Source organism: Castor canadensis, chromosome 7 (genome assembly GCF_047511655.1).
Source record: "Castor canadensis chromosome 7, mCasCan1.hap1v2, whole genome shotgun sequence".
In the NCBI taxonomy this organism is placed as follows: Eukaryota; Metazoa; Chordata; class Mammalia; order Rodentia; family Castoridae; genus Castor; species Castor canadensis.
Window position 1 is genome coordinate 125,442,940 of NC_133392.1, and position 11,270 is coordinate 125,454,209.

The following is an 11,270-nucleotide window of genomic DNA, read 5'->3' on the forward strand; positions in this document are numbered from 1 at the left end:
ACAGTTGCTTACCCTACAGAGGCTTTGAAGATCAGAACTCATTCCCTAGTTCCATCCCTTTGTCTGGAGAAGCAGGTGACCCAGTGAAGTTGACAAAACCAGAAGACAACATCTTGCCTGGCAGGAAACAATCCTTAATGGAAAAAGAGTTTTGGGCTGGCCCTGATCATGGTACTGAATATTCTGGAAAGTAGGGTTGCCATATTTAGCAATTAAAAATTTCAGCATACCAAATACAGCAAGGAAAATAGTTAAACTAAAAAAAATTACACATTATTTATCTGAAGATAAAATCTAGCTGGGAGTCCTTCATTTTGGAGTCCTGGCAAGTTGAGAGAGATGAAGAGATATTTGATTTCTGTAACTTATTACTCGTGTTTTCACTATTTCTGAACTAACCTCACTTCTTATCACAGGTTTAATGGGAACTACAGGACTTTTTTCTCACAGACACTTTGTTGTCATGTCCCTCCTTCAGATGGCCACACCAAGCTCAGGTATGAATTTTTCAATTGTCTTAGCAATATCAAGTATGCCAAGAAAAGCAACAATCAAAAGGGACAGCTTTTTAAACCATTGTTCCTAAGGCTTAATAGGTAGTAATGATAGGAGAATGGGTACAATAGGGTCTAGTTTATGGTTTGGAAGACATAATCATTCCAAGTCAACAAGTCTTTACTCACATTTGGGTAGGTTCCAGGAAGAAAACCCAAAGGAAGAAGACATAACAGTTGCTCTTAAGAATCTAATATTCATATTGAGGAGACATGACTTATTTATCAAGTAGATAGTGAGGAAGTGGCACAAGATATAAATCCATATTGGAATCCATGTACATTGTCAGGACAGTGGGGAATAAAGAAAGATGAGACAAGCTAGTGAAAACTTTTATTTTTTTCAGAATTGTGGTTGGAACGCAGGGCTTTGCACTTACAAGGCAGGCACTCTACCACTTGAGCCATGTCCCTAGTTATTTTTCAAGTAGAGTCTTGCGTTTCTTGTCTGGGCAGACCTAGACTGTAATCTTCCTACTTTAAGCCTCTAGAAGAATTGGGATGGTAAGCGGTACCACGCCCAGCTGTTTTTGTTGAGATGGAGTCTTGTTAACTACAGGATGGCCTGTCAAATCTTCATTCTTTTAGGAGGTACTTGGGTTTGAACTCTCTACCTCCTGCTTACTAGGCAGTCACTCTACTGCTTGGTCTATGTTCCCAGTCATAGGGGAATGTTAATAGAGAAAGAGAATTTACATTTGCAAGGGGACCTATTCAAAGCAGAAATAAATATAGGTTGTCTAGAAACAGAGATAAGTAAAAGAAAAACCTGAGTCAGCAAATGACATAAGAAATATAGAAAGTTCCAGCTAAAGCTCCATGTTAACTGGTAAAAGTCTTACTGATGGACATTTAGGTGAGATCCTAAATATTATTAGCCAAAGAACTGGACAGGGCATTGTGATGAATGCCGTCACAGACATCCTTGTACATGTGTTTTCAGCAATGGTGAGTATGAATGTAGGAAATATTCTTATGATCAGAACTGCTAGTCAAAGTTTATTACTTCATTATTATATTGAAAATGTTACTCTGAAATAGTTACCAGTGCATATTTCTAACAAAAACATATGTGAGCTTGTTAGGTATTACAGGTACCAAAGTTTTTTGACTTTGCCAAACTTACAGATGAAAAATGGAGTTATCACAGTGATTGCACATGTTATTTTTTATCAGTGAAAGGGGTTGAATATCTTTCAAAAACTGCATTTCTTTTTCTCTGAGCTGCCTGTTTATGTCTTATTTCCTTGTTTTTTTGTATTGTTAGGTTTTTTGTCACTGCTTTTGAAGAATGCTCCAATGTTAAAGTTATTTTTTGCTCTGTAATACCCATTTCACGCATTTCTGACAAATTTATAAAACAATATATTAATTTATTGAATTTTTGGTATTTAGAAATTTTTGCTTTGACTTTTTTTTTGTGGATTATAAGCCCTCCCCCATCCTATTAATCTGACCTGCATTTTCTCCTAATTGATGTTTTAAATCTTTAATACATTTTATTTTCAAGAGCAATTTAAAAATTGTGTAGCAAGTGTATAAAGTTCATGTATAATCCAGCTCCCTCTTCTCCATCCTCCACCCACAGTTTTCCTAATTATTAACATCTCCCCATAGTTATTAATTGATAATTTTAATATTGATTATAGGAAGCCAATATCAGCAGGTTATAAGTAACAAAAATTCATATTGAGTTCACTTGTGTAGTTCTTTGGGTTGTGTGTATGTGTGTGTGTTCATGTGTGTGTGTGTGGTACTAGGATTTGGAACTCAGTGCCTCATACTTGCTACCACTCAATCCACATACCAGTTCTTTTTGGGCTTCAGGCTAACTTTGTCAGTGGTGACCTCAAATCATCATCTTCCTATGTCAGCCTCCTGAGTAGCTGAGATTATAGGCATTCATCACCATGCCCTGTCCAGTTCTCTAGGTCCTAACAAATTATTATACAAATGAGCTAAAAATGGCCTCAGTGTATTGATCATAATCTGCCAACTTCTTAAAAACCTGAGACCCATTGACCTACACACCCAATACTACCAAACACAAATTTTTATACATCAAGTTATATTAAATATATCCCAATCAGACTTTTAACCATTTAATGCCTGCCTGCTTTGTATCCCCTGTGAACTGCCACTAACACCCAATATCATAAACAGCATAAATCAGTAGCTATAAAATCCCCAAACTGCTGATGCCATGCACAGCTCTCTGAATCAGAGACTTCGAATGTGCTCTGCAGGGCACATGTGTTACCTAGACACATAAATCTCTTCTCCAACCCTAGGAGTTTCTTGGCCCTCCTCTCCTTCTAGATGGTGGTACCCTGTACTTGTACCAGGTCTCACCTCTGAGCATTGCCTCTTTCTGCAAGTGTTGCCCAAATACAAGGTTGTTGTGTGCTACTGCCACCTGCTGGCTTTATCTTGTTCCATGATCAGTCCTATGATCCTCAAATTTATTACAGAAATGTTTAATGTCAAGTATCCACCATCACAGTATCATACAGAATAATTACAACATCCTTAAAATGGCATAAGTATATTCTCCACCTATTCATTCCACCTCTTTCCCTGGAAACCCTGGCAACCACTACTCTTCTGTCTCTTAACTTGGCCTTTTCTAGAATGCAATACATTGGAATCATACAGGATGTACCCCATTCAAACTGACTTCTTTCACTTAGTAATATGCATTTATGCTTTTTACATGATTTTTCATGGGTTGTTAGCTCATTTATTTTCATTAATGAATAATATCCATTGATAGGAATGTACCACAGTTGGTTTATTCATTCCCTTATTGAAGGACATTTTGGTTGCTTCCAATTTTTGACAAGTGTAAATAATGATGCGGTAAACATTTGTGTGCAGGCTTTTGTCTAGATGTATTTTCCAACTCAGTTGGGTTATATCCAGGAACATGATAGTTAAGATGGTGTTGGAATCTTATTTTTAGCTTTCTGAGAAATTGCAAAGCAGTCTTCCAAACTGTGTCATTTTGCACTCCCACCAGCAATGACAGTCCTATTGTTCTACATCCTCTTTGGTGGTGTCAATGGTTTGAATTTCAGTTATTCTATTTTTTTCTTTTGAATTAATATATGTTAATTTTACAAGGGAGGTTTCATTGTGACATTTCCATATGTACATATGTTGTATCCCAGTTTGGTTCATCCCCTCCTCACCTCCTCACATTTCCTCACCTCCTTTTTAAAATGACTTAGTTTTCAATGTTACAAATTAATAAACATATAGAAAGTAAATCAACCATTTTTACCCTCCTTTACCTTCTTAATTTACCCTCTCCCTCTTGCTAGGACCCTCCCCTTAAAGTGACCTGTTTTACATTCTTGTCTTTCATTGTTTGTCTGTACATTGCTCAGTGAGGATTTTGCCTTAATATTTTACCTGTGAATATATTATGCTTAAATCAGTCTAACCCCCTATATTACTCTTCCTCACCCCTTTTCCACCATGCCATATTGTCCAACAGTTTTCAGTGCATTTCATTGTATCTTAGTCCTGTACAGACAGATGTGATATATTACAATATTATTCACTTTCTACCCTTCTTTTGTTCTTTTTCTCCTCAGTCTTCTCTGGCAGTTCCACTTTGGGAAATATGATATATATATGTATATATATACATGTATGTATATATATACATACATGTGATAGTGTTTATATTTGTGTTTGGATCTATCTTCCACCTATGAGAGAAAACATGCAACTTTTGTCTTTCTGAACCCAGCTTACATCACTTAACATGACGTTCTCCAGTTCCATCCATTTACCTATGAAGACAAAATTTCATCCTTCCTTATGACTGAATAATATTCTATTATATCTATATCTCTACATTAATATCAAATTTTCTTAATCCATTCATTAGTTTGGGGGCATCTGTGCTCTTTCCATAGTTTGGCTATTGTGTATAATGCTTCAACAAGCATGGGTGTGCAAGTGTCTTTATTGTAACCTGACTTACATTCCTTTGGATATATGTCTAGGAGTGGTATTGCTGGGTCATATGATAGTTCTATTTTTAGTTTTTTGAGGAGCACCCATACTGCTTTGCATTGTGGTCGCATTAATTCACATTCCCACCAATAGTGCAGGAGGATTCATTTTTCCCCATATCCTCGCCAACATTTGTTATTGTTTGTATCTTGATGATAGACATTCTAACAGGAGTAACATGGAATCTTAATGCCTTGATTCGCATTTCCTTTATGTTCAGGGATGTTGAGCATTTTATGTGTCTTTGGCCATTTGCACTTCTTCCTTCGAAAAAGTTCTGTTTAGTTCATTTGCCCATTTTTTCATTGGTTCATTGATTCTTTTTTTTTCTTTTTTTATTGTTGTGTTAGGTGTGGCTTGTGACATTTACAAAAGTTCTTAAAATATACCAAATATGTCACAGTTGAATTCAACCCCCAAAATCATTCTCCTTTATCTTCCCCTCCTCCTATTTCTGGAGTAGCTTCAATAGGTATCATTTTCCACTTACATACATGTGTACACAGTATTTGTACTATATTCACCTCTTAACACCCTTTCTCCACATCCTCTGCCCTTCCACTAGTAGTAACCACCCCCCCAACAGGACCTATTGCACCGTCCTGTTCTGCAATTTTGTAAATAAAATGACATTTTTGTTTAAGATAGCTATACTGGGAGTTTTTCTTGTGACATTTCTATGTATATATGTATTATAACCAAATTGGCTCATATTTTTCTTCTTTCTACCTTTGTCCTTTTCTTATGGTGATTTCAACAGGTTTAAAATTTCTACATTCATTCTTGTTTAGAGAGTACATTAACCATATTCACCTCCTTAACTTCCTTCTTTTACCCTCCCTCTCTTGTATGTGACCTTCCCTTAGCATGACCTGTTTTTCATAATATTGCTGTATTTGTATTAGGTCTATATTCCAAATATGAGAGAGAACATGCAGTTTTTGACCTTTTGAGCCTGGCTCACTTCACTTAAAATGATGTTATCCAGTTCCACCCATGTACCTGCAAATAACAAAATTTCATTCTTCTTTCTGGCTGAATAAAATTCCATTATACATAAATACTACAATTTCTTAATCCACTCATCACTAGTGGGGCATCTAGGCTGTTTCCATTGCTTAGCTATTGTGAATAATACTGCAATAAACATGGATGTGCAGGTGCCTTTATTGTAACCAGACTTACATTCCTTTGGGTATATCCCTAGGATTGGGATTGCTGGATCATATGGCAGTTCTATTTTTAGTTTTTTGATGATCCTCCATACTGTTTTCCACAGTGGTTGTACTAAGTTACATTCCCACCAGCAGTGTATGAGGGTTCCTTTTAATGACCAATACATAGGGTCATTGATTCTTTTGGATTTTAGTTTTTTGAGCTCCCTGTAAATTCTGATTATTAATCCCTTGTCAAATATATAGCTGGCAAAGATTTTCTCCCATTCTGTGGGCTGCTTCTTCAGTCTGGTGACCATTTCCTTTGCTGTGCAGAAGCTTTTTAGTTTCATGTAGTTCCATTTGTCAATTTTTTCTCTTGGTTCCTATTTAGGAAGTTATCGCCTGTATGTTCCAATGTATTCCCTACTCTTTTATATATGAATTTTAAAATTTCAGGTCTTATGCTAAGGTCTTTGATTCACTTTGAACTGATATTTGTACAGGGTGAAAGACCTGGATCTAGTTTCAGCCTTCTACAGGTAGATAACCAGTATTCTCTGTAAAATTTGTAGAAGAGGCAAAATCAGGTGGCTGCAGCTGCATGGGCTTATCTCAGTCTTCTATTTTGTTCCATTGGTCTTTGTGTCTATTTTTGTTCCAGTATTATGCTGTTTTTATTGCTTTGGCTCTGTAGTATAGTTTGAAGTCAGGTATTGTGGTACCTCCAGTGTTGCTCTTTTTGCTCAGTATTGCCTTGGCTATTCACAGTCTTTTGAGCTTCCATATGAACTTTAGAGTTGATTTTTCAATCTTTGTGAAGAATGTCATTGAAATTTTGATTGGGGATTATGTAGAACATGCAGATTTCTTTTGGTAATATAGCCATTTTCATGATATTAATTCTGCCAATCCATGGGCATAAGGAGATCTTTCCATCTCATGTATTTTCTTCAATTTCCTTCTTCAGTGGTTTTTAGTTTTCATTGTAGAAATCCTTCACTCCTTTGTTTAGTTTATTCCTTGATATTTTATTTTTTGAGGCTATTGTAAATGAAATTGTTTTCCTAAATTCTTTCTTAGTCTGATTATTATAGGTATATAGAGAAGCTTCTGATTTTTTGTATATTGATTTTGTACACTGCTACTTTGCTGAAGGCATTTATGATGTCCAGGAGCATTTTGATAGTTTTTAGCTATATAGCTATGTCATCTGCAAATAGGAATAGTTTGATTTCTTCCTTTCCTATTTGAATTTCTTTTATTTCTTTTTCCTATCTTATTGCTCTGGCTAGGAATTCCAAAACTATGCTGAATAAAAGTGGAGAGACTAGACACCTTTGTTTCATTCCTGAATTTAGAAGAAATGGTTTCAGTTTTTCCTCATTTAGTATGATATTGGCTATAGACTTGTCTTATATAGCCTTTATTATGTTGTGGTACATTCTTTCCATTCCTAGTTTCATCAGAGCTTTCCTCAAGAAAGGATGTTGAATTATCCATTGAGATGATCATGTGATTTTTTGTCCTTGCTTCATTTATATGCTGCATTACATTTATTGATTTGTGTATGTTGAACCATTCCTGAAACCCTGGAATGAAAACTACTTGATCATGGTGTATGATCTTTTTGATATGTCATTAAATTTAGTTTGCCAGTATTTTATTGAGAATTTTTTAACCTATGCTCATTAAAGAAATAAACTTTTAATTTTCTTTTTTTTTTCTCAACTATTCTAACAACAGGTTTATGGTGGTATTTAATTAATATTTTGATTTGCAATTCCCTAATGATATATAATGGCAAGTCTCTTTTCATATGGTCACTTGACATGTATTTATCTTCTTTGGTGAAGTGTTTGTTCAGATCTTTTGTTCATTTTTAAATCATGTTTCTGTTATATTTTGTTGAATTTTAAGATTTCTTTATATATTCTGGACACAAGTCTTACATGATATATGTTTTTTGCAAATATTTTTCTCAGTCTATGGCTTGTTTTTCCTTTTCCCAACAAAAACTTTTGACAAAAATGATTCTTAACTTTGATGGATTAAAATATATTCTTGATTTTTATTGACTTTTTATGTTATATAATTCAGCAGCTTCTTCGTGGTGTCCAGGTGTTGTATTGTGCTGAGAAGTTTTTCTAGGTCACACTATAAGGTTATAACAACCACTCTGTCCACTTATTTTATATTTTCAAATTAATCTTTGCAAAATGATTTTCATTTAAGGTTTGAAAAGTAAATCTGATCCTTTCCATTTATTAAGTAAACCATCATTCTCCATTGATCCCAGAAATCATCTTTGTCATAAAAGAAATGTCCTTATGTGTTTGAACTTCTAAACTTTCTCCCATTGAGCTCTCTTCTCATGGACCAATTTCAAATTCTTAAAAAATATGATTTTATTTACACAATAAGTTTTAATACTTTATAGAGGTAATCCATGTTTACTGGGTCATTTAGAAATAGAATTCATATATAAGTTTATAGATATGTTTACTTTTTTGAAAGAACTTAAAAAAGAGTTTTGATGACTTTAAATTATAAGTGGTTTTAATGGAAAATATCTAATATTTCCTTTCTGCCTTTGAGGAATTTTTCATTTCCTATACAATTGTTGTTAACTTAAATTTATTGATGTAAGTATTTTGCAACCACAAGAACATATCCAATTATTTATCTAGTTAGATATAAAAATTAGTAGATGATAATGAAATGATCTAATCCCACATCATTTTTATTTTTAATTGCTGTAAGGTAATGTGATAATTATCATGGAATCTCTCTACTTGTGATTAATTTGTCTGTTACATATACATTTAAAACCAAACTCAAAATAATCAGAACATTAGATATGTAATTGCAATTTAATTATTTAAGGAAATAAAATTAATTTCATTAGCAATGCTTAAATATTTTAAATTGTTTTCAAATATTTGTTATATAATTATATAATAACACGGGGATTAAACAATGGATAGCTAAAGTAGTATTCCTTTCTATATACAAAATAATTTTAATACTTTAAATATTGATTGATCAATCACAAATTGCTGCTTGAGATTGCTTAGCTTCCAAGAATAAGAAAAGCTAAATTGATTTGATAATTTTGACCAAGTGGCAATATAACAGAAGGATTTGAAAAACATAAGAATGCCACCTCATAGGAGAAATGGAAAATATGAAGAGAACCAACAATTTTTTTTCATCCTGTCTTCTATGAGGAAGGCAAGGGACAAAAGTGAGAGTCTAAAATGTTGTCTATCCTCACATTTTATTGCAGTGAGAGGCTAAATATCAGCTTTGAGAGGTTCTGAGTCTCTGACCTGAACGAGCATCTGCTGCAGCCAAGTGGTAACAAAAAAAGACAAAAGAAAAAAACTGACATGTCTTAACCTTGATACCAGCAAGAGTTGGAGAGTTGCATAATAAGAAAATGTAGAGAATAAGGGAGATAAAATTAAAGACACAATAAGCAGGAGTTTCCAGAATTGAAGAAAGATAGGAATCATCCAATTCAAGAAACCCTATGAAGCTTAACCAGAAAAAGAAGCATAAGTTTATACATCGATTCATTATAGTTTAAGTTCAGTAACTCTTTGTTTCATTATTATTGTTGTGTTGTGGGTACATTTTGACATTTACAAAAGCACTTACAATATATCACAGTTGAAATCACCCCTTCCTCCTTCTCCTTTATCCCCTTTCCCCCACTCTTGAAAGCAGAATGGGTGAAGAAATAGAATGAAAGGACAACCATTAGCAGCAATAAACCATATTTTCATGTTTCTTAAGGAAAATCATTTAATAAACTACTCTTCAAGTCAACTGCAAAATTGAGATGTCTTCAGAATAAACAAAATAACTGCCCTTCAATAAAGTATTTGTGTGTTCACATGGTTATACGAAGTATAGAAAGTATAAGAGCTATGTCCTGACTCATACTCTCACATTTTGTTTATCATTTCCCTTCCCAGAAAAATTCACAGTGAATGGCTTAAAGGGCCAGTCTTGGCTCCATTAGGTGAAGAAGATGAGCTCAGTTGTGAGTTGTCTCCACCACAGAGTGCACAGCACACGAAGATTCGCTGGTTCCAGAACCACTACACACACCCTGTTCACCTATACAATGATGGTAAAGACCTATTTGGAGAAACTATCTCTATGTATGTGGAGCAAACAGAACTGGTGAAAGATGCCATTGGAGGAGGTAAAGTGACCCTCAGGATCTTTAATGTCAGTGTTGATGATGATGGACAGTACCACTGCATCTTCAAAGATGGTGATTTCTATGAAGAGGACATCACAGAAGTGAAGGTAAGGATGGATCCCACTGAGATTTCTGTGCATCCATGATACTCAACCCATTTGCGCTTTGTATTAGGGAAATTCTTTCAATTTCCATATTACACAGTTTGATTATCAAGTTCAAATTCATGCATTTAGTCATTAAACTGGATAAAGTAGTGAATCAAAAGTAAAAATTATGTCTTTGGAGATATCAACTCCATCAGTAAATATCTTCTTTATATCTACATACATTGTGAGATTTCCAATATATCAACAAATTCCTTTAGGATTTGTTATTATCCTTTCAATTATTTCTGATGACACTTTAGTAAAATGTGGTTTTACAAACAACCCAAATCTTTAGAATAGTCTCTTTAATAATAATGCTTATTCTATTTTTCTTCTGACTACTTAGAATCAGATTAATTTCCCAAAATCTGTTCCAGAAAGCCTCTTCAGTGTCCTTAGATATATATGCTATATACCCACTCTTCTGCAAATATACAGCATTTCAGTCACTCTCCTCTCCCTTTCAAGTATTCAGAATGACAAAGAAATTGAGTAAAGATGAAGAGCTTGAAGTAAGTACAACAGTTTCACAAATGAGAGCATTCACTATGTAAGGCTCAAGACCTAGTCAAATTTAACATCTTTATTGGATATTATATGACACCTGACTTTATACTGTAGCACTGAGCTGCCCAAAATGATGTTGCCATTTACATTCATATTTAAATTAATTAAGTTAGATAAATACAATTAAACATTCAGTTTTTGAGTTTCACTGGTTCCTTCTCAGATGCTTAATAAATGGCAAGTACCCACTGTATTAGTCAATACAGTTATAGAACATTTCTATCACTGAAGAAAGTTTTATTACAGCTGCTTTGAGCTTATACTTTAAATCTCTATTTTCTGACTACATATTAGGCAAGTCTTATGTCTCAGGCAAAGTCCTAAAACTTTTGAAAGACTTGTGTATTCTCTCTAAATTGTTATATACTAAGGTAGTTTTCAAGATAGCTGATTAGAGACACCCAGAACTTTCCTGTATCTCATGAACCTGAAATAAAATCACCAGGTTTGTGGCTCAGGGAGAGCTGAGTAACATGGAAAGGCAAGGAAGGCAACTGTAAATAGTAGACTTAATAAACATGAAAACAAAAACATTGACTTTTAGGTTTATAAAAGAAACGTAACATACAGCACTGAGCAAAATAGGAGGAAAGAGGGATACCAC

General features: G+C 34.2%; 1 protein-coding gene across 1 annotated transcript; it reads left to right on the plus strand.

Annotated features, from left to right (window-relative positions):
* Window positions 1-421: 421 nt before the first annotated feature.
* Window positions 422-10,096, plus strand: LOC109676089 (selection and upkeep of intraepithelial T-cells protein 1-like). Its single transcript, XM_074079612.1, is given in 3 exon segments — window positions 422-497; window positions 9,718-9,738; window positions 9,741-10,096. Coding segments are annotated over 3 exon segments (453 nt in total).
* The last annotated feature ends 1,174 nt before the right edge of the window (window positions 10,097-11,270 follow it).